The following is a 25,217-nucleotide window of genomic DNA, read 5'->3' as shown; positions in this document are numbered from 1 at the left end:
CAAAAGATACTGACAGTCAGAGTGGTACAGAGAAGAATGCATTTGCCAAATCAATAACTGTGAAACATTTTGATGTCGCTGGGATTTGTGACCGTACGGTGTGTGTATTAGGGACAGTTGAGGTCACACTCACTGTAACATCATTAATAGCTCGTTAGTCATGAACTATTCTGTAAGTGTCAGGGGAACCCTTGGGTCCTTTTTTTTTCTTAATGGGATACAAAGGGGTGTTGCAGGGGGAATATCTTTGCACTAGAACCCCTGCCTTAACATACTCTTTAATATTCCTGCTCAGGGCCATTGATTTGACTAGACTTAAGGGGTATTGCCTTAACCAAAGAGGAGTGATTACTTCTCGTGATCTATCATGACAGGGGGAATGGGCAGCCGACCCATCTCAGATTTTCCCCTTGCCCAAACGGTGTCTGGTACCTGACTCTTTTCCCTGTCCTCAGACATTCTGGTGTCAGGTGTTACTTTCACTACTCTTGCCATATACACCATTTCTGCAATATTACACAAGTGTTTATATAAGTCACACATTAATGTCCAAATATTTATACCCGTATTTGATTGGGTAGAGTACCCCTTAAAAAAAAACTAAATTTGATTCACAAAATGTTACCAAAAGAAAATTATATATATATAATTACGAAAGATACTGAGTCATAAAACGGGGGAGCACAATGCCATAGGCCACAGCAAAGCACAAGCTTATTCTAAGAAAGTAACAGCCCTATATAAATCCATAACTAACAGTTCCAAATACAAAAAGAAGGGATTTGAAAAATACCAAATATCGATGTCAGTTGCCTGCGATAAGGTATAAGAACTGGAAAAAACAAATAAACAGTGACTATGGTTTGAGCCAATATAATGAATGGCTAAAAAACTATATATCATATGAAGACAACCTAGAAATACACAGTAACTATACCATCTTTGTGTAAGGAGACTACTAAAACTGGCAAATGAATGGAATTAAGTATAACTACAATAGGGCATGATTTACCTGTGGTATAATGTGCACGTGGAAGACCCTGGCGTCCCTCTGCCCTAAGTGTTTATATGAAAGTGGACTTGTGACTGTAATACCCTCAGGAGAGCACTGTATAGTGGCCTAGACAGCACTCAACTCTGCTCCCAACAAATTCATAGGGGTATTGTCACTAACAATAAGTTTGTAAGCACCTCTTGGCTGTCTCGTGACTCTAGTCTTTTCTTGTTTAGTCATAGGGGCTTCAGTCGCTTGTCCCCCTACCCTCACGTATTCCACAGTCTCGTCAGTAATCATGTCTGGCAGTATCAAGTCTTTGTGTACTAGTCCCAGCTGCCCAAGTGTCGGTCAAGAATTCTGTCTATTTCCCTCCCAGCATTGGTATGGTGGTCCTCAAGGCAGGACCAGGTCCGGAGGGGACAATAACAGGGCACAAATTTGTCACTGGGTTGTCAGTTTCCTAGTCTGAATTGGTCTGAGTGTCCATTTTCTCCACAATTCCAGCACTTCACTGTTTCTAAGTCCTTAGGTCCCTTACTACGTCTCTACTGTTTTCCTCGTGTTCCAGCATACATGACACGTCGTCTTATTGTCCTAGTTTCTTCAACTCCTGAGCAACCTTCAGGAGGTCTTTGGATCTAAATTTCTCCATTTAGGTCTGGCTGTCTGTACTGCGTCTCGTAAGCCTTTTGTCATACCGTCAATGAATGTATTTACCAATATTTTAACATCGAGTGGGTTTACTGGACTGTACCCCATGTCTGCCCATTTCAGCTGTAACCGTCCAGAGTAGAGTACATCTCTACACTCTCTCCTTTTGCCACATCTGTAAAAGTCTTAATTTGCATCCTAGTACGTCACCTGCTTTGGTGCTCACCAACTCTCTAGGTCTGCTCAGGTGCACTTATACGTCCATCATATTGTCTTTGTCTGTAAAATGGGAAAAGTTTGTTCTCAGGGTCAGCCAATTGTTTTAGCGTAGCTAGCTAGTCAGAGGGCTTCCAGGGATAATACTCCTGTATCTGTCTTACACTACCTGATGTGGTTGGTTCTCTGGTGGTGGAGGTGACATGACATGCTGGTCTACAGCTCCTTCCCAAAAGGATTACTGTCAGCTTACTCCCAAAAGTTAATGTCCCCACTACCCATTAACCACAATCCTGTGTCAGCTTCTTATGTCACTATATGTGATCTTGTCTGGACAGGATTCAGTGTAATTCACTTAGGTTGGGTTACATCACAGATCATACAAGTATTTCTCCAGTCTGGGTTTGTCTGACCGCAATGTTTACAAGTCCATCTGTCTTGTCTTGGTCTCTGGTTATACAAAGGTATGACCGTAGCAGTAATGTGTCGGTCATAGTCGGACTTTTGAGCATCAAAACATTCATAATACACCTTACTTCCGCCCTGCTGCACTCTCTCAGACGCCATTTATTCACATGCTATTTTCCTCCTTTGTCTGTGCCTTTTTGAACATCCATCCACTCACTGGCATTTTTGCCTGTTTCAATATTGGTCTCACATCTTTCACTGCTTCCTTTTTCCAATCTGTACAGCGGTTTTTGGATCCCACTGGGGGCCCTGACTGCACACAGAATAAGTTGCCCATGGCTTCAACTTATCCGCACAACAACACCGAGCAGGTTCCCTACCTACCACTCGGTGGCACCGAGCAGGTGCACTACCTACCACTCGGTGGACTTAAAGGATTTTACCAAGCAGGTTCACTACCTACCACTTGGTAAATCAGCTGGCTAGCACAGCTCCATGGACGGCAAGGTTACACCACCTAATGCCGTAGACTGACTGTAGCAGGTTACTCCGTACACTACATCAGCCGTGCAGTTGGCTACCTCCTCTGTTGATCCTCAATTTGCTATCTATACATATCAATTACTCAACTTGAAGCAGGTGAATCTTTTACCAATCTTTCAATCACAAGTTTCCTCTAAAATAGGCACAATTCTTTCACTTTCAAATTCCAACTTGAACTTACGATATTTCTTTCTACTTCAATACATACAGTACTATTGCTTTAAACACAAATCTCTCAGCGCGTACTGAACCAAGGACAGAATATGCACAACTCCATATTCTTCAGCGCAGCTGCATGGCTGATGTAGTGTACGGAGACACATATCGGCCATTCACAACTCTGCCAGTCACTGTTTCATCACATTTATGCCTCCAAACACATCTTGAAGCGCGCTCGCTTGACATTCACGCCGGTATTGGTCCCGGCAACTCCGCCAGCGTCTATTGACATCATTCACTGCAAAGAAACACAAGAATTGTTTTAACTATCAAGCACATAACTCCATCAGGTACAGGGTTTGCAATCACACACGGTCCCTGGAGCCTAGGGGGACATAAAAGTCCCTTTGTTGTATATTAAAGGACTATTGCTAGTACATTTCAACCATATTTGTGTGTCATGATGATTTTGCATCCGCAACCAAGAGCTTTTAACATTTACATCACTAATAAATACACCACATATGATGTGTTCATGGTTAGTTTCATCAGGAACACAATTTTAAAAACAATTTTGGTAAAGGATGGTACTTACAAAGTTCTTGCTGATCCTCATGAGGTCGCTCATCACAATCGGGGAACATGTGGTGACAGATTGCCCTCCATGCTGCGTCTTTACGTGCATGGTCCGCATAATGTGCGTCGCGTTGGTCCCATAATTCTGGTCTATCATGGACCAGAGCAATCAGCATCTCCACATTTATATGCCTGGCCATGCTGCTACACAGTACACTCCGTGGAGGCGTGCTTCCTGCTTTTCAATCCAGCATGGCCCAGAAATTAGCATGCCAAAGCTTCCTGATAATGGATGATTCAATTTCCTGTCACCTGGAGAAGTCTTCCGTATTTCTCGCAGTGCACACGCATGGTCCGTGTGTAATCCGATTTTTTTCTCGCACCCATAGACTTGCATTGGTCGATTCTCGGCCGAGATAATATTGGATGATAGGAGCTGCACCATAGATTAACATTTGGATGAGCGCTATGCGATTTTTTATCGCATTGCACTCGTCCGTATTACGGTCTAGTGTGACCCCGGGCCTTAGGGCGCAATGTGCCTGGGAAGCACACTCTTATTTCTAACAAAACCTTCTATGACAAATCCACAAATTTAGCACTAGCTATTCATAAAACAAGCTAAAAAAACTATTGGGATGAATAAAAACAGCAAATTCTAATCGTCAAAGGTGTGACGCATTCAGGGGCAATGAGCCTGAGAAGCCAAAACACTGATATCTGATCTCCTGCAGCACAAGAGGCTTCTCAGGTTTCACACAGCCTTTAAAGTTATGAAGGTACTGGGAGGATGGCGTTTCCCAGACAAACCACTGAAAATAGAGAAATGAAACTAACTGAGCTGTCAGATCAGTTGCCCCTGATGGAGGGTTAATAAAATCGCAGCTCACCTTCCCTATCCTTTACCCCTTACACCTGACCTGTTTAGCCAATTGTCACGATTCACACCGTGACCGTCACCCCTACGTCACGGATCGGGATGACTTTAGGCCAACAGATGGCTATCACATGTGCAGGGGGCTTATCTTAGTTATCCCTCCACTGCTACAATGTGATGAAGAACACACACAAGGCTATTGACCTCTTAGTTTACAGCAGGGGCTTATTTTAGGTACCCACTGCTCTTCAATATACCATGAACTGCAGGGATTTATGTATATCCCGCTTTACAGTTCCGCTTGAAAACTTGCAGCTCTCTGGCGCCCCCCCACCCTCAGGTCAGACTAGGTACTGCACCTAGGGTAATTAGTCGCCAGAAAGGCTGCCTGCTATGTACTGACTATGAGGCACGCTGCAGCAAGGTGATATAACTACTCCCACTCAGGCAGGAACAATAATTATCAATGCTGCCGTCGCTATGACTCCGAAAGGCACAGCACACGGTATGCTGCCACCAGCTTCGATTAAACGGGTCCGAAGCTAACCCAAAACAGTAGCATAATTGCCTTCAGAAGACTTAGGGTACGTTTTAGAGCAGGAAGAATGAAAACTAGTAATTTAAATATTTTACTCCGAAAGATTAAGGCAGAGTTTACAAAGGTATATAAAGATGTTACAATATGAGACAATTGAAATATGTACAAAGGTAATTATAAACATAACAGGGATGAAATAAGAAAGGTAAAACTCACATGTTCTCAGTTCATGTCAGGCGAAACCATGCTGGTAGGCAGGGCTCCCAAATGTCCCAGTGCATAGTACAGCTCATCAGGCAAAATAACTCAGACTCCAGACTGGGTTAAGTGTAAAGACTTATAACCTCCAGCCTCGTGACATCACTAAAGGGCTGGTTAATTATATTCCTGAGGTCAGAGATATTTACGTTCTCAGACCCTGGAGGCAAAAGAAATTCCTGACTGAGAAGGGAGGGACAACATGTGACTTTGCAGGATTGGTCACCTGCAGTTTACAGCCACACCCTGCTCACACACTAGCTTAAAATTAGCCAGTGTCTGCCATAGGGCTGTTTTGTTGTATTCAGGGGGGGGGGAGGGGGGAGATAGGGGATTTTTACAGCTGCCATGCTTTCAGGACCATGGTCAGATGTGCAAAAATCCCTCAGCTATGGTTTTTACATTATTGTGACATACATCATCCTCACACCAATTACCTGGAGATAAATGGTTTTACAGACTTAACATGAGAGGGGCATATAACCTTATACGTTTACGCCATGGTGACGGATGGAAGACCGCATTCAATACACCTGAGGGACAGATTGAACATTTGATGCTGCCATTCGGGGTAACCAATGCTCCGGCAGTCTTTGAAATTGTCATTAATTACATTTTTTCTCACTGATTGGTAGATTTGTGGTAATTTTCCTGGATGATACATTGAGTTACTCACGTACTCTGGAGGAGCATGGTGAACATGTCAGACAGGTTCTTCAGGTTCTGGAGAAATGGCAATTTGTGGTCCAGCAGGTCCAGTTGTTAGGAAATTTGGCTTCTGCATTGGGGTTTCAGATGGACCCCGTTAAGGTCCAAGCAGTCCTTGATTGCTTCTAACCAAGTAACCTGAAAGCGTTACAGAGATTTCTTGTAGTTGAGATTCTGAGGAACAAACAAGCGAAAAATAGGGTCTTATCTGATAACAAGATATAGTGAGAATAGAGGAGTATTACACTCACCTGATAGAGCGGCACCTCAGCAACATGTTCAATGCATAAATCAGCTGCTGCCGGACACGGGGCCAAAGACCGAGCAGAATAGATGATCCGGGTATAATGTGTCTGTACCTGCACTGCTGATGAAGACTATCAGATATGGAGATTTCCTTAAAAACGTTTATTCACATAGGTTTTCAAAGTCAACGCGTTTCATAGTCACACAGGACCTCTTCCTCAGGACAAACCTGATAGCGGATGGACATGTCAAGTTTGGAACGTTTTAAATGCATCTTTTTGAAATAAAAAGCCAAACAAAGCACGATATGTCAGAGTTCATGAGAAAGTCCGTCAAACAAATATAATGTATGGTTCATGAAAAACAAAAAAAAATTACATACATTAATTATATTAAAACTAGATGGTGGCCCGATTCTAACTCATCGGGTATTCTAGAATATGCATGTCCACGTAGTATATTGCCCAGCCACATAGTATATTGCCCAGCCACGTAGTATATTGCCCAGCCACGTAGTATATTGCTCAGTCACGTAGTATATTGCCCAGTCACGTAGTATATTGCCGAGCCACATAGTATATTGCCCAGCCACGTAGTATATTGCCCAGTCACATAGTATATTGCCCAGCCACGTAGTATATTGCCCAGCCACGTAGTATATTGCCCAGCCACGTAGTATATTGCCCAGCTACGTAGTATATTGCCCAGCCACGTAGTATATTGCACAGCCCACGTAGTATATTGCCCAGCTACGTAGTATATTGCCCAGCCACGTAGTATATTGCCCAGCCATGTAATATATTGCCCAGCCACATAGTATATTGCACAGCGACGTAGTATATTGCCCAGTGACGTAGTATACAGCACAGAGCCATGTAATATATTGCCCAGTCACGTAGTATATTGCCCAGTCACGTAGTATATTGCCCAGCCACGTGGTATATTGCCCAGTGATGTAGTATATTGCTCAGTGACGTAGTATATTGGCCAGCCACGTAGTATATTGCCCAGCCGCGTAGTATATTGCCCAGTGACGTAATATATTGCACAGCGACGTAGTATATTGCCCAGCTACATAGTATATTGCCCAGTCACGTATGTCATAGGTTAGAAAATAAAAAATAAACATACCCACCTTCCGATCCAAGGGCCCCTTGTAGCACGCGGCTGCCGCTATCTTCCATTCCCAGGATGCATTGCGAGATTACCCAGATGACTTAGCGGTCTCGCGAGGTGACCCGAGATGTGACCTGAGATGTGACCTGGTGTTCTGGAAGGTTCTGAAGTCACAGGTATAGTGGTGTAATGCTGTGCACCACTAGTGAACTTGATGGATCAGCATTGGACTGAAAAAATAGGATTATTGGGAAAGAATCCATTGACCCAGAAGACAAATCCGTAACCCAATGGTTAATCTATATACATAATTGTCTAAGGGTCACTTCCGTCTGTCCTTCTGTCTGTCTGTCTGTCATGGATATTCATTGGTCGTGGCCTCTGTCTATCATGGAAATCCAAGTCGCTGATTGGTCGCTGCAATACAGCCACGACCAATCAGCGACGGGCAGAGTCCGGAAGAAAATGGCCGCTCCATACTCTCCGCAGTCAGTGGCCGGCGCTCCGCTCCCCGCAGTCAGTGTTCCCGGCGCTCCGCTCCCCACAGTCAGTGTCCCCGGCGCTCCGCTGCTTACTTCCTGCAGTCAGTGTCCCCGGCGCCCGCTCCATACTCCCCTCCGGTCACCGCTAACACAGGGTTAATGCCGGCGGTAACGGCCCGCGTTATGCCACGGGTAACGCATTCTGTTACCGCCGCTATTAACCTTTTACTATTGATGTTGCCTATGTGACATCAATAGTAAAAAAATTAATGTTAAAAATAGTTAAAAAACAAAAAACCTGCTATACTCACCCTCCGTTGTCCGCTGAGGCACTTGCGCCTGCCGCCATCTTCCTTTCCCAGCGATGCTTTGCGAAATTACCCAGAAGACCTAGCGGTCTCGCGAGACCGCTAAGTCATATGGGTAATTTCACAAAGCATCCTGGGAACGCAAGATGGCGGCGGGCGCGAGCTCATCTGCACAGCGCCGCTGGATCCCAGGAAGCGGAGAGACGGGACGCTGAGAAGCAGCGACCAGAATGGTGAGTATGGTCAACTACAAGGGGCCCTCGGATCGTTAGGTGAGTATGTTTATTTTTTATTTTTTTAACCTGTGACATACGTGGCTCGGTAATATAGTACGTCATTGGGCAATATACTACGTGGCTCTGTGCTGTATACTACGTGGCTGCGCAATATACTACATCACTGTGCAATATACTACGTGGCTCTGTGCTGTATACTACAAAGCTGGGCAATATACTACATCGCTGTGCAATATACTACGTGGCTCTGTGCTGTATATTACGTCGCTGGGCAATATACTGCGTGGCTGGGCAATATACTATGTGGCTCTGTGCTGTATACTACAAGGCTGGGCAATATACTACATCGCTGTGCAATATACTACGTGGCTCTGTGCTGTATACTACGTCGCTGGGCAATAAACTGCGTGGCTCTGTGCTGTATACTACAAGGCTGGGCAATATACTACATCGCTGTGCAATATACTACGTGGTTGGGCAATATACTACGTGGCTGGGCAATATACTACGTTGCTGGCCAATATACTACGTCACTGGGCAATATACTACGTGGCTCTGTGCTGTATACTATGTGGCTGGGCAATATACTACGTGGCTCTGTGCTGTATACTACGTGGCTTGGCAATATACTAAGTAAATGGGCAATATACCACGTCGCTGTGCAATATACTACGTGGCTCCGTGCTGTATACTACGTGGCTGGGCAATATACTACGTGGCTGGCCAATATACTACGTTGCTGTGCAATATACTACGTGACTGGCCAATATACTACGTCGCTGTGCAATATACTACGTGGCTGGGCAATATACTACGTGGCTGGGCAATATACTACGTAAATGGGCAATATACTACGTCGCTGTGCAATATACTACGTGGCTCCGTGCTGTATACTACGTGGCTGGGCAATATACTAAGTCGCTGTGCAATATACTACGTGACTGGCCAATATACTACGTCGCTGTGCAATATACTACATGGCTCCGTGCTGTATACTACGTGGCTGGGCAATATACTACGTAAATGGGCAATATACTACGTAACTGGCTAATATACTACATCGCTGTGCAATATACTACGTGGCTGGGCAATATACTACGTGGCTCTGTGCTGTATACGACGTGGCTGGGCAATATACTACGTGACTGGGCAATATACTACGTAAATGGGCAATATACTACGTAAATGGGCAATATACTATGTAAATGGGCAATATACTACGTAAATGGGCAATATACTATGTAAATGGGCAATATACTACGTAAATGGGCAATATACTACGTCGCTGGGCAATATACTACGTGGCTGGGCACTATACTATGTCGCTGGGCAATATACTACGTGGCTGGGCAATATACTACCTGGCTGGACAATATACTACGTGGCTGGGCAATATACTACGTGACTGGGCAATATACTACGTGGGCTGGGCAATATACTATGTCGCTGGGCAATATACTACGTGGCTGGACGATATGCTATGTGGACATGCATATTCTAGAATACCCGATGCTTTAGAATCGGGCCACCATCTAGTAAGTAATAAGAATGAATGTCAGCCTGGGGTGTTACATAGTGAGAAATGGAAGTGCTGACAACACAAGAATGTGATTGGATCTTGTATGTGACGACTGTCTATTCGAAGAGCGCGTGTTGGTTCCTGATCGCGGCTGTTCTGGTAACAGGAGACATAAACCTAGTGAGCATGTATCGGGGTCAAGCTACTATGGTGGAAGCGGATAGAATGTGTAGTGAATGGGAGTAAGGGAAAATGAGGGAGGTGTTGATGAGGTGAATAATGCGATACAATGAGCGTCGGCTGATCACTCAGGCTACAGAATGGAGGATCCATTGGAGGAGCACTCCGGATGCCAGAGACAATGAAAAAACTGGGGGAACGAACTTCACTAGTGATAAGCGAGCATACTCGGTAATGTTCGTTACTCTCCCGAGCATCGCTGTACTCGGCGAGCACCGAGCATTTCCGGGTTTGCTCGGCGGGAGTTCGGGTCCCCGTCCTGCATGTTTGGGGATCTTCAGAGAGCCAATAAACATGCAGGGATTGTCTGCCACGCACTGTAATGCTGTAGCCATGTTGGTTGTGGCATTACAGTGATTGGCTGGCCGCACAGCATCATCAGGTCTATAAGAGACCTGGCCCCGCCCTGCTCGTCGCATTCAGCTCCGGAATCAGACAGTGTAGGGAGAGCTTCTGCCGAGATAGGGTCAGATGTGGGGGGGGTTTCAGTTAGTGAGGGTCTACCATTATAGGATCCACAAATCCAGCTAAACCTGAGACCATCCGAGCGTGTTCGGGAAAACCAGGGCAACGAGTATACTCACTCATCACTAGTGGCTATGAATAATGTTTTTTGCATCTTAATCCTGATTATTCTATTCTAAAGCAATCCAGACCCCCCTTTTTTCTTCATTTGCTTGTTGATGCTGCAGACTACAGCCAGATCCTTTTCATAGTTCAGCGTGAAAATCCAGTTATTTCATATGGGTTTGTGTAAAAATTTGGTTATGTTGACCAATATTACTGGCAGTGGTGGTATTATTCTTTTGGATCTATGTCTTGTTTCTTTCCTCTGCTTGATTATAAATGTCTATCAGTTTAGTGACTGTTTCAAGTTAAGGGAGCAGGGAAGTCTGCCTATATTAACGAGTGGTCTCTGGACTTATACTCAGCTTCCTATCTGGTTAGCTTCTGCTAAATATAGGTTTGATTTTTGTTGTTGTGTCACTTTAACCGTCTTATTAAATGTTATGTTTTAGGTTCCCATTTTTGCTATTTTCTATTATACTTTGGGTACGTTTTTTCTATTGATTTGGGTTTGTAACCCTGTGCTGAGATTATTTGGATACAATTGAGTATGGCTGGCTTCCTTACCACTGGGATAGATACCAATCATTGACTCACTGAGGTTAAGGACATCTTCTCTGATCGGGATTTTCAACAAAAGAAGTACACTCCCTCCTTCAATTCTGCCATTAGCAAACTCACAAGGGTATATAAAAATCAGATTATTTCCTGGTGGGATGCTCAGGGCTTGGAACGTTATATCAAGGCTGGAATAGTGCCACGCCACTTGAGGATTTCTTTGGCACCTGGATTAAGATATAACAGTCCTGACCTCCTCACTAAATAGGAGAGAGAGGTCACTAATAGTTCTATGAAGTTTATGCAGTCCTGTTAGATGAAGAGCGCATAACCCTCAATAAATCAAACGAGGTCTTGAGGGAACAAATTGAGGTAACTAAAAAGTTTACATCTGAATCAGAATTTGCTGCTAAAGAGCTAAATTTACAGAACATTGAACGTTTTCAATTTCACTTAAAAGACAGGAAACACAAACAGTTTATCCGTGATCTGCAGGACTTCAAGGAAAACAAGGTCTATCTCTATCCCAACAGAGATTCTAGAGAACCTGAGGTGGATTATACATCCACAGATACTGAGGCTTCAGATATTGATGGTCATCAAAAGACGCAAAGAGGGAAACAGAGGGGACTCGGGGATAGTCGCAGGAGAGGTACTGATCGCAGACATAATCCCCCGACTACTTTTTTTGATCAAATTTACCCCTTACGAAACAGACTGAACCCGCGGGTGTACCAAATCAAGTGGATAACCCCAGGCCTTAAAACTATCATCAAGAACCTTAACTGCTCATGATATGTGTGTTTTAAGTAAAGGTTTGTCATTTGTGCCTTCGAGTGATTTCAACACATATGAAGCTATTAAGGATCTTCACCTTTTTATCTATAAGCTTAAATGGAAGAAATTTCACATCCAAGAGGATAAAAAAATGGTTGAGAGTCTGGGGGTTCCTGACTCAATGTTGGAGGACATTAGATTGGTCTATGACCTGTCTGATGTAAACCCTAACGCCAGGGGTGAAGGTCCTTTTATGGACCTTAGATCAAAGAGTAAAAAGATGCCTCCTCCTCAAGCGGATTTAACTATTGATATTTTCCTCACTTTAGTTTCGAAGGACATTGAAAATCTTGATGAAACCTCCTCTGAGGTTCGTTATAATTTAACACGACAGGAGATCTCTGCACTGTGTTATCTTGAAAAGGACCACAGCATTATAATCAAGCCTTCAGATAAAGGCGGTAACGTTGTGGTCATGGACACCTCTGGTTGTAAACAAATGTGTTTGCGTAGTTTACGTGACAAGAATTTCTATCATGTACTTCCATGAAATCCCACTTAGACATTTCTTAATGAATTTTAGGATATCACCACGAACGGTCTCTCCTTAGCAGTCATTGATAAAACTGAGATGGATTTCATTGTACCAAAATTCCTTATAACGGCCACAATCTACTGTCTCCCAAAGGTTCACATGGGCTCATCCCCTTTGAGGGATAGACCCATTGTGTCAGGTAGAGGAAGACTGACAAGGAATCTTGTTGTCTATTTGGACAAAATTTTAAATCCCTTTGTCTTGGCCCTTAGCTCATATACACGAGATACAACAGACTTGTTGAAGATAATTGAGGGCCTAAGGGTACCGTCACACAGTGGCATTTTGATCGCTACGACGGCACGATTCGTGACGTTCCAGCGATATACTTACGATCTCGCTGTGTCTGACACGCTCCTGCGATCAGGGACCCCGCTGAGAATCGTACGTCGTAGCAGATCATTTGAAACTTTCTTTCGTCGTCTAGTGTCCCGCTGTGGCGGCTTGATCGCATGGTGTAACAAAGGTCTGCACGATATTGTATACGATGTGCGCATAGTAACCAACAGCTTCTACATCGCAAATACGTCGGGAAGTTATCGCTCCAGCGTCGTGCATTGCGAAGTGTGACCGCAGTCTACGACGCTGGAGCGATATTGGAGCGATGCTGGAGCATCACAGATCGTGCCGTCGTAGCGACCAAAGTGCCACTGTGAGACGGCACCCTAATTCTTGACTCTGACAACATTCTTGGTAGTATTGACGTTGAGGCTCTTTATTCATCAATTCCTCATCATAAGGGGCTTGAGGTGGTAGACTATTACTTGAGAAGTAGGGGGCGCCATTTGAGTAATCATAATGACTTCATACTTGAGTGTCTTGATGTTTTATTGACGCACAACTACTTCACCTTTGACGGTAAGTACTACCATCAGCTCAGGGGCACAGCGATGGGGAGACCCTGTGCTCCTTCGTATCCTAATTTTCTCCTGGGCTGGTGGGAGAAAACTATAGTCTTTGGTGAGACTGGGATTGAAGGCAATGACAGGGTCCTATTGTGGTTAAGATTCATTGATGACGTGTTCATCAATGGCACAGGTGACTCCTTCTCTGAATTTGTTGCTAAACTTAATTCTAATGATCTGGGACTTACCTTCGCATTTGAGTGGGACTCATTGAAACTCCCCTTCCTGGATGTACTGACTGAGAGGATGTCTGTTGGCTCTTTGGGCACCAGTATTCACAGGAAATCCACCGCCACAAACTCCCTGATTAGACAGGAGAGTGGGACCCTTAGCATTGAAAAAAGGCATTCCTAAAGGGCAGTACATGAGAGTACGTAGGAACTGCTCGAATAACAGCAATTTTGTGAGACAGGCACATGACCTAAGGAATCGATTCAGTGAAAGGGAGGTACCCTAATCTGGTTTGAGAGGGGCCTTTAACGAGGTTAAAAAGGAGAGAGCTGATTTATTGACTCCAGTTCCAGTGAAAAAAGATGAATATTCTGGCCTCCGTTTTATAACCACGTTTAACAATGGTGTAGATGATTTGAGGCAAAGTATTGGTCAATTTTAAAAATGGATCATGACATTGGGGACCTTTTGCCAACGTTTCCCCACATCATGTTTCAAAAAGGGAAGTCCATTAAAGATCGGTTGGTACGTAGTCCCTTTTCCCAATCACCACAGAAATCTTTGTTTGACCTCTAATATCACTGGGTGCTATAAATGTAGTGGTTGCATAGCCTGCAAAAACATCGATCCTTCATTAATTGTAGAAGCAAATGTATTGTTTACAGAGCAATTTGCAATTGTGATCTTGTATATGTTGGCAAAACGATTAGAGAGTTTAGGAGGAGAGTTGGAGAACATTTGAGAGACATTTTGAAAAAGAGGGACACCCCGTTAGCGAGGCACGTGAACCTTGCCCAAGGAGGTGATCTAACCGCAGTGAAATTTATGGGTATTGAGAAAGTCAATAAACCACTACGGGGATAGGTTGGTAATACAACATGACACAAGATGGATTCACAGAGTGGGCTCCATCTACCCAATAGGGTTAAATGAACAACTGTCCTTTGCCTCTTTTCTTTGAAGTGTTGGGCGTTTGTTGGGTCCTCCAGTGAGGGTGAGCAGCCACCGAGTGGGGGGCCACTGAGCAGATCTAGGGTGCTAACCTCCGCTGTCAGGTAGGGTGTATTAAGTATAGGGGAAGGTGTTTAGGGTGTTACGTAGGCTTTTTTACTCCCCCTTCCTTTTCCATATTACTTGCAGTGGTGGTATTATTCTTTTGGATCTATTTACCGTGTTTCTTTCCTCTGCTTGATTATAAATGTCTATCAGTTTAGTGACTGTTTCAAGTTAAGGGAGCAGGGAAGTCTGCCTATATTAACTAGTGGTCTCTAGACTTATAATCAGCTTCCTATCTGGTTAGTTTCTGCTAAATATATGTTTGATTTTTGTTGTTGTGTCACATCATTTTAATATTCTTATTAAATGTTATGTTTTAGGTTCCCATTTTTTGCTATTTTCTATTATCCACCATCCAACCAACAACCATCTCACACTGCTCTGGTTCCAATACTGCTGTCCTGCTGCGGTCCCGTAGTAATTGGGACAGGAAGGTCGAGCCAGCAGATGTGGGTGTTTGTTGTGGCCCACTGTCAGCTTGCCCACGGCCTCTGCATGCACCATCACCATCACGTCCACTTCCCCATCCCTTGCCACGCGCCTTGCCCATTTTAAATGGACTACAATATTTTCCACGTTCACTACAAATGGCTGAATTTGGAGCGAAATTATATGTGATCGTGTGTGGGAAAACCACAGTTTAAATTATCTGCCCTGTAAGTAACTTTTTTTTAGCAAACTGGTGTCAATATATAGGGTAACACAGAGCAAAAACAGTTCAATGGAGGCCTCAAATGCCACAATTTGTAGCCCACAGATAGATGAGGCGTGTGACAGAGATAGCCCACTTTCAAATATCAGGCCTGTATTTTTTTGGGGGACAGGAAAATTGTGTCAATAAGTAGACAATGGCACAACAAAAATTCTATGGAGCGCTGAAATGGCACAATTTTGAGCGCAATGATATGTGATCCGTGGGACTTAGAAAACTCAGTTTAAGGGTATGTGCACACGCTGCGGATTTCACTGTGGATCCACAGTGGTTTCCCATGCATTTACAGTACCATGTAAAGCTATGGGAAATGAAATCCGCAGTGCACGTGCTGCGGAAAAAAATGCGCGGAAACGTTTATTTTCCGCAGCATGTCAATTCTTTGTGCGGAATCCGCAGCGGTTTTTCACCTGCTCCAATAGGAAACTGCAGGTGAAAACCTGCAGCGGAAACCGCAATAAAAACCGCGATAAATCCGCAGTAAAAACCGCAGCGGTTTTGCACTGCGGATATATCAAAACCGCTGCGGAAAATTCCGCAATGGAATCCACAGCGTGTGCACATAGCCTAAAATATCTGCTCTGTTGCTAAATATTTTTTTGGCAGCTAAATTTTTTTGGGAAGGAAAATGGTGTCAAGAAATTGGATAAGACACTTAAAAAAAATGTCACAGTACCACAAAAAAGAATTTTCTGCACACTCAGATGTGATCGCTGGGACGGGCAAATCCGTGTAAAATAACTGGATTTTTACGCTGAACTATGAAAAGGATCTGGCTGTAGTCTGCAGTGTCAACAAGAAAATGGGGAAAAGAGGGGCTCTGGAATAAAATAATCAGGATTAAGATGCAAAAAATATTATTCCTGACCACTGATACCTGGAGCTATGTATATATGTAATAGGCAGCAGCAGACAGTAATGGAATGGACCCTCTTGATGTATGCAGTGATATCTATATACCCACATACAGTGCCTGCAGGCCTTGCCCTGATATGTATAGAGTCACATACACTCCCCTGCCTACCTAGCACTGCAATCTATATACTCCGGAATTAGTCCTTAGGACTGTTGGTTTAGCTGGATTTGTGGATTCTATGATGGTAGACCCTCACTAACTGAAAACCCCCCACATCTGACCCTATCTCAGCAGAAGCTCTCCCTACACTGTCTGATTCCGGAGCTGAATGTGACGAGCAGGGCGGGGCCAGGTCTCTTATAGCCCCGATGATGCTGTGCGGCCAGCCAATCACTGTAATGCCACAACCAACATGGCTACAGCATTACAGTGCGTGGCAGACAATCCCTGCATGTTTATTGGCTCTCTAAAGAGCACCAAACATGCAGAGCGGGGACCCGAACTCCCACCGAGCAAACCCGGAAATGCTCGGTCTTTGGCCCTGTGTCCTGCTGTAGCTGATTTATGCATTGAACATGTTGCTGAGGTGCCGCTCTATCAGGTAAGTGTAATACTCCTCTATTCTCATTACATCTTGTTATCAGATAAGACCCTATTTTTCGCTTGTTTGTTCCTCAGAATCTCGACTACAAGAAATCTCTGTAACGCTTTCAGGTTACTTGGTTAGAAGCAATCAAGGACTGCTTGGATCTTAACGGGGTCCATCTGAAACCCCAATGCAGAAGCCAAATGTCCTGAGAACTGGACCTGCTGTACCACAAATTGCCATTTCTCCAGGTTAGCAAATAAATAGTTGTCACGTAGAACCTGGAGAACCTGTCTGACATGTCCACCATGCTCCTCCAGAGTACGTGAGGAACTCAATATATCAAAATTACCACAAATCTACCAATCAGTGAGAAAAAATATAATTAATGACATTTTCACAGAATGGAAGCATTGGTTACCCCGAATGGCAGCATCAAATGTTCAATCTGCCCCTCAGGTGTATTGTGTGCGGTCATCCATCCGTCACCATGGCAATACGTATAAGGTTATATGCCCCTCTCACGTTAAGTCTGTAAAACCATTTATCTGCAGGTAATTGGCTAAACAGGTCAGGTGTAAGGGGTAAAGGATCGGGAAGGTGAGCTGTGATTTTATTATTCTCTCTGAAGTCCAAGCATGGACGCCGCCCTCCATCCTATTAACAAAACCTCACAGCGACTGGAGAGGGGCATGGCCGTATATGACCCTTAGCCGGACACTGGAAGGGGGTAAATAAGCGAGATTTCGGCATTTTAGCTCCTGGTGTGGAGGCGATAGCACAATCATATGCCGCCATATACTAGACGTCCGGTAACCAGTAATAATTCCCTCACGTGTGGGGTCTATTTGTCTCCAGAGAAATCACACGTTACATTCCACACATAACATTGTGTAGAAAAGGCGGCGCGAGGTAATTGTGCCAGTAGTGAGGGCGAATAATGGCGGAAATGTCACTGACTGAGGAGAAGTCTCCATGTAGCGTCTTCACTGTGGATCACGTGACCCCTGACTCCTCCCTCCTGTGACCTCATCACAGGTCCTGTGCGCACAGAGCAGCCATATATGTGGAGTGCGGCTCTGCAGGTGGAGGTATGTGGAGATTCCCCATTACTGAGCGCGGGGACATTAACCCCTTCTGCACTGAGACTCTTTTGGGGTTGTTGTTGCCACTTTATAAGAATCATAACGTTGTTGTTCTGTTTCCTGTAATAGATACATTCGAGCCCACTATGGAGGACAGGAAGTGAGGGAGCGGATTGTTCTCCTAGTACAGGGCCCCTTTCTTGGCCCCACACAGTGTAATGCCCCCATTATGCCCTGTAAGCAGGGTTCTGCCCCACACCCAGCTGCCTTGGGCACTTTACCATGAGCTGGTACCTCAGATTCTTCCCCGCACCCCTTTCCTTTGCTTGGCGCCAAATCTGTTCTGCCTTTGGAGCTATGGCCTTTATAATATCAGTAACTGCGTCATCAAGGTCTCCTGACCAGGTGCACCCTCTAGACTCTTCCCTCCGGAAACCCTCCCTCTTCCCATTGATGTCACATGGTCCCGTCTGGACGGCAGATAGCAGTCTTTTTGTACAAATGCAGCACAGCCCTGAGGAGTCTTTTTTATGACTCTCCTTTTTACACCCCTTATGTAATATATATGATGGCGCTCACACAGTATAATGTTTCCACAGTACTGGCATCTCTCGTAAAAAAGGGATTTTCACACTACCGCCATACCCCCACACAGTATAATGTTCTCATAGCACCGCCATACCCACACACACAGTATAATGTTCTCATAGTACCGCCATACCCCCCACACAGTGTGATGTTCTGATAGTACTGCCATACCCCCACACAGTATAATGTTCTCATAGTACCGCCATACCCCCACACACAGTATAATTGCAGCGCCCCAGAGACCTGGTCGTTGCAGTATGGCACTCTGCCGCTAAGGAGAGTGGCGGTACGTCTGATGGCACTAAGGAGTTCTCCTGACCAGGTATCACCAGAACACATTACACTTCACACTCCGGCCACTAGGGGGAGAAAAAGGCTTTATTTATTGGGCCACTCCTCACACTGGTAAAACTAGGGGCTGGGGAGGAAGTTAGTCAGAAGCTGACTGGGTTGGAACCAGGCAACATCCCGTGGCAGGGGGTGTTGCAGGGAAAAGGCACAGGGGGGTCGCTGTCAGGCGTGGGAACCTGGCAGGTGCCTAGCGAACAGAACAGAACGTAACGGAACCGCGCCTGCACACCCTGCGGCGGTATCCAGGAGAGAGACATGAAGGGAAGGATATTGTGGAACAGTGTAAACGAGATCAAGCACAAAGGAGAGCCAGTAAGAGTCGTGCTGAGAGAGAGAGGCAACATCTTACTGAGGCGCGTAGTCGGTGGCCGGATCACCGTAGGAGTAACTGACTTCAGGCCTTACTTCAAATTCTGCTGGACAGTTAATTATAGGTTGGCTGTCTACCTACTACACCTACGAAGACATAGGGGGCAACGCGTGGAGAGGGGCGTCTCTAGGGTCCCAGAAGAGCTCCGAGCCTTCCCGTCAAACGGGTGGCGTCCTAGCCATATATACCTGGGGGACGTTAGAAACTAGTAACATCTGGAACCAAAGAACGAGAGAGAGAGCTGTAGAGAACGAACGAACGAGAACAGCAGTTGTGAGGACTATTCCGAATGCTCAGCAGGGTAGGACTACAACACACAGGCGCTATTGGTAGGCAACGATTTCCATCTGTGAAGGAAACTCTGGATGTGCCCATCGGACCGGCCGGTCTCTGATAGCCCGGTTGAACGTGCTCTGGACTGAGGATCTCGAAGCCTTCAGTAAAGAGGTAATGAGACTGCAACCTTGTGTCCTCGTTATTGACTGCACCTCACACCATCACCATCCACCTTACTGGGAAGCCCTGGGGACATACTTCACCTGTGGGAAGTTATACCATCCAGCTGCCATTCCATCACCCCAGCGGACCCCACAGCAGCGTCGGTCCCCCTGACCGAACACCACAGGTGGCGTCACGAACCTCTGACAGACTGTACTATCACCTTCATTGGACGACCCTTAGCAGGGTCACGACTGGGTCCAGCCACCGTGACAACCCCAGAACCGAGACAGAAAGGACCGGTACCAAGTAACTTGTGGCCCTGTGTCTGGGGGCGATCCATAATATTCCTACAGTACCGCCATACCCCCACACACAGTATAATGTTCTCATAGTGCCACTATACCCCCTCACACACAGTATATTGTTCTCACATTAGTGGTTTCCCACAGACACAGGACAATGTTTCCACAGGACTGGCATCCCCCTCACACACAGTATAATGTCCCCACAGTACTTCCATCCCCCACTTTCTAATGTTCCCACAGTACTGCCCCCTACATGCACAATATGGTACCATCCACCTCACTCATTATCTCAGACCACCGACAATTAATAAATAATCACTTAGCCTCATTCTTGGTGCAGATACTAATGAACCCAGGGTCTATGAGATATTTACCATACGATAGTTGGATAGGCAGGAGTGTATCATCCATAAAGGTAGCCCACTCGGTTGCTATGATGCCTATGAATTGACAGGGCTCGGTGGGGTGCGGTATTGGTCACCCTCTCCTTCCCATCATCACAATTTCAGCGATATCCACATTCCCATGATGGTGATACCGCTGAATAGATTAGTGAATCAGGGAGTGGAAAGCTCCTGATCCACCATTCAGCCTTCACTTCTGAGTCTGAGACTCCGTGTACTGCAGGCACAATGACGTCACTACATTACACCTGTGGTGCGGAGCATCAGTACTCACACCGCACAGACCAGAGCAGCGCTCCTCAGGAACCGGGTTGGCTCAGTAGTGTGTGTGTTTTTTTTTCAAATATCAGGAATTGTGGGGGCATCATATTAAGAGAAGAGCTGTTGGGACTCTCATACTGAATGTGTGGCTGGTAGGGGCCATTATACTGGGGTTGTGGTGGACTGTAAATGCCTCCATACTGAGCGCGTTTTTTTATTTTGTGTAGCAGGTGTGGTGGCCATAATTAGAGATGAGCAAATATGTTTGGAGAACGATAAAACATAAATTCGGCAGGAATATGGTACATTCGGATTCATGATCGGTAACACGAGCATTTTTCTTAAGATCGGAAAAAGTCGGTAACATTCGGTAAATGATATAATAGAAGCCGGCAATACATGTGCCGCATTTAGTAAAATCACAGCCACCAATGTGGGAGACTGGGGTTCAAATCCTGGCTCTGCGCTGTTGGACATAATATACCATTAGTGATCCATAACACTATGGCGCCTACCTCAATAAACGAGAGAGTGTCACGAACAAAGAGAGTCATGCCGGCTCAGACGTCACCTGGATTAACAAGGTCCGCGTCAGATGTCGAGGAACCAGGACAATCTGATGATACATGGGCTACTGGACCAAACCATACATGGACAAGGCAAGAGAACCTGGATCTGATGAAATGCTACTATAACAGCAGACCACATGGAAGAGAATATATTAAGCGTAAGAGAAAACTCTGGATGAATACAAGACCTGCATGTCCACTAACTGAGAAACCACTAGTCACCCAACGTTTCAATATCATAAAGAGAAAGCTATTATCACAGCTTGAGATGGATCAGCTGCACTGCAGATCCACCCCACATGAAGACCTGGAAGAACAACATGTGCAACCCCCTGAAGATCCTGATCCCACCCTGCAACTAGAGAGCACTGCAGCTGGTCTGAATCAGAAGATTTTAGATAAACTAAATACCATCAATACCAAACAGTATGCTAGAGGATGCCAATAGAGCACTTGCATCAATACCTACCACCACCATAACTCAAACTAATAACCTGATCTATGCTACTGCCTCAGCAATAATGGAAATGCTTGGCTATACAACCAACAAGAACAACAGAAGTATGTGCTCCCCTTGGAAAAGAAGACTGTAGAGAAAGATCAAGGAGCCATGAAGGGAAGTCAGCCAACTATCAGAAATACAGTAGTGTGTAAAGATCAAGAATAAGACCAAGTTGGACAAGTACAAAGGCTTGACCCAAAGTGAAGAAACTGCTAAACAAAGGCTGACGGCACTCGCTGCAAAACTAGGGAGATACACTAGAGAAGCTGAGGCAAAGCAGATAAATGCCCTGTTCTCTAAATAACCATCCAAAGTGTACTCCCAACTACAGAGAAACAGCACAAAGGCAGCAACTCCACCAATAGCAGAGACTGAACAATACTGGAGGAACATATGGGAGAAGGAAAAAACACAACAACAGTGCAATGTGGCTGCAATATCTGAGAATAAAACACAGGAACCACCTAGAGCAAGAACCAGTGACCATTATAGAAGCAGACATCCAACAGCGGGTCAAGAACATGAAGAGCTGGACAGCACCTGGCCCAGACATGATCCTCACCTACTGGCTAAAGAAATTCACAGCAGTACATGAATGCATGGCAAAGCAGATGAACCAACTGCTAGAAGCAGGCCACCACCCAGCTTGGCTAACACAAGGAAGAACAGTGCTGATCATGAAGGATCCTCACAAAGGAACAATTCCATCCAACTACTGCCCATTAACCTGCCTTACAAGAACATGAAAACTTATGTCAGGCATCATAGCCACCAAGCTAAAGAACCATATAAACCAGTACATGAATGCAGCTCAGAAAGGCATTGGGACTGACACCAGAGGCTCTGAGCACCAGCTCCTAGTAGATAGAGCAGTCGCTCAAGATCCATACAGACCAATTTCACCACAGCCTGGATTGATTATAGGAAAGTCTTTGACTCAATGCCACACACATGGATCTGTGAATGCTTGGCTCTGTACAATGTCAACAGGAAATTAAGAACCTTCCTCAGAAACTCAATGGGGCTATGGAGAACAACATTGGAAGTCAACTCAAGACAACTAGCACAAGTGACCATTAAATGCGACATATACCAAGGTGGTGCACTGTCCCCATTGCTGTTCTGCATAGGCTTGAATCCCTCAGTCAGTCAATTACAGAGTCTGGCTATGGATACAAGTTCAAGAGTGCAAGCCCCATCAGCCACCTCCTCTATATGGATGACATCAAGCTGAATGCGAAAAACAAGCAAGATATCAATTACTGATCCACCTGACAAGGATCTACAGTGAAGACATCGGGATGTCCATCATACTGGAGAAGTCCAGCCGGTTTGTAATAAAGAGAGCCAAGGTAGTCAAGACTGATGGAGTGGAATTACCAGCAGGGCACATAGCAGATCTACAGACAAGCTACAAGTACCTCGGCATTCCACAGGGATACGGTAACCATGATGAGGAAGCAAGGAAAGCAGCAACATCCAAATACCATCAAAGGGTAAGACAGGTCCTGAGGAGCCAGCTCAATGGGAAGAATAAAATCTGTGCCATCAATGTATATGCCCTGCCAGTTATCAGATACCCTGCTGGCATAGCATGCTGGCCAAAAGAAGAGATGGAAGCTGCAGATGTGAAAACACGAAAGCTCCTCACAATGCATGGAGGTCTCCACCCTAAGACTAACACCCAAAGATTGTATACCAACAGAAATGAGCGTTGTTGAGGCTTGAGAAACATCCAGGCCACCATCACGGATGAAACAAGGAGTATCCAGGAAAACATCAGAAAAATAGCACCAAAATATGAGATGCTGAGAGAAAGCCTAAGGCAGCAACAACAGATCTGGAAGGAAGACCAGGAACATGAAGCGCCATGGCAAGACAAGCCGCTGCATGGGCTGTACCATCGACAGATAATGGAGGTGACTGACATGGAGAAATCCTACCAATGGCTGGAGAAAGCTGGACTCCGAGACAGCACAGAGGCACTAATCATAGCGGCACAAGAGGAAGCACTAAGTACCAGATCCATAGAAGCAGGAATCTACCACACAAGACAAGACCTAAGGTGCAGACTATGTGAAGAAACCTCAGAAACCGTCCAGCGCATAGTGGCAGGATGCAAAATGCAAGCAGGAACAACGTATACCGAATGCCACAACCCAGTAGCGAGAATTGTATACAGGAACATCTGCACAGCATATGGGCTAATTCCCCCTAAGTCCAGGTGGGAGACCCCAGAAAAAGTGGTGGAGAATGAAAGGGCTAAAATTCTGTGGGACTTCAAGATCCAGATGGATAAGCAGGTGTTAGCTAACCAACCAGACATTGTGATAGTAGACAAGGATCAGAAGACAGCAATGATAATAGATGCGGCAGTGCTAAGTGACAGCAACATCAGAGTGAAGGAATATGAGAAGCTGGAGAAATACCAGGGCCTCAAAGGAGAACTGGAGAAGATGTGGAAGGTGAAGGCAACAGTAATTCCAGTGGTGATAGAAGCACTTGGAGCAGTGACCCCTAAGTGGGAAGAATGGCTACAACAGATCCCAGGAGCAACATCTGAGGTCTCTGTCCAGAAAAGCGTAATGCTAGGAACAACTAAGAACCTGTGCAGAACCCTCAAACTCCCAGGTCTCTGGTAGAGGACCCGAGAATGATAAAGGACAACAAAGACCACCTCCATTGGGGGTGAGAAGGAGGTTTTTTTTTATAGATGTCAGTGACACAGTGTATATATATTTTACATAGATAAATAGAAGAAAAGCCGGTAATTCAGCAGCTGCGGTAGTGTAAAATCACTGCTGGAGCCGACAGGATAGAAGACATGGATTACATACAGTACATACACATAGAATAGGTAGATATATACAGTTAAGTCCATATATATTTGGACAGAGACAACATTTTTCTAATTTTGGTTATAGACATTACCACAATGAATTTTAAACAAAACAATTCAGATGCAGTTGAAGTTCAGATTTTCAGCTTTCATTTGAGGGTATCCACATTAAAATTGGATGAAGGGTTTAGGAGTTTCAGCTCCTTAACATGTGCCACCCTGTTTTTAAAGGGACCAAAAGTAATTGGACAATTGACTCCAAGGCTATTTCATGGACAGGTGTGGGCAATCCCTTCGTTGTGTCATTCTCAATTAAGCATATAAAAGGCCTTGACTTGATTTGAGGTGTGGTGCTTGCATTTGGAAGGTTGGAATTGTTGGAGCCAATTTTCTTTAGAAACATTTTACTTTCTGCTTTTTCTGGTGTTTTTCTTGTAATATAGGAAAGCTTAAGGCCAGAAATAAACCCCATAAATCACTGTACATGGAGACTTTGGGATCAGATCATTTCTGTTTGCGTGGATTGTGGAAACAAAAAATCTTTTCTAAAAGCCTCAGGCTATGTGCACACGTACAGGTTTTTTCACTTTTTTTCCGCGTTTTTTCACACTAAAAACGCTATAAAAACTCATTAAAAACGC

General features: G+C 44.9%; 1 protein-coding gene across 1 annotated transcript in view; it reads left to right on the top strand.

Moving 5' to 3' along the window:
• Nucleotides 1-17,898: 17,898 nt before the first annotated feature.
• Nucleotides 17,899-25,217, top strand: part of LOC138662918 (zinc finger protein 605-like) — a 30,638-nt gene continuing 23,319 nt past the window's right edge. The window contains exon 1 of the mRNA XM_069748919.1: nt 17,899-17,952. Coding sequence (XP_069605020.1) covers nt 17,926-17,952 — 27 coding nt within the window. The 5' untranslated portion in view covers nt 17,899-17,925. The remainder of the gene's footprint in view (nt 17,953-25,217) is intronic.

The sequence above is a fragment of the Ranitomeya imitator genome, chromosome 2, assembly GCF_032444005.1.
Source record: "Ranitomeya imitator isolate aRanImi1 chromosome 2, aRanImi1.pri, whole genome shotgun sequence".
NCBI classification, from domain to species: Eukaryota; Metazoa; Chordata; class Amphibia; order Anura; family Dendrobatidae; genus Ranitomeya; species Ranitomeya imitator.
This window is presented reverse-complemented; position numbering and strand designations above follow the sequence as displayed.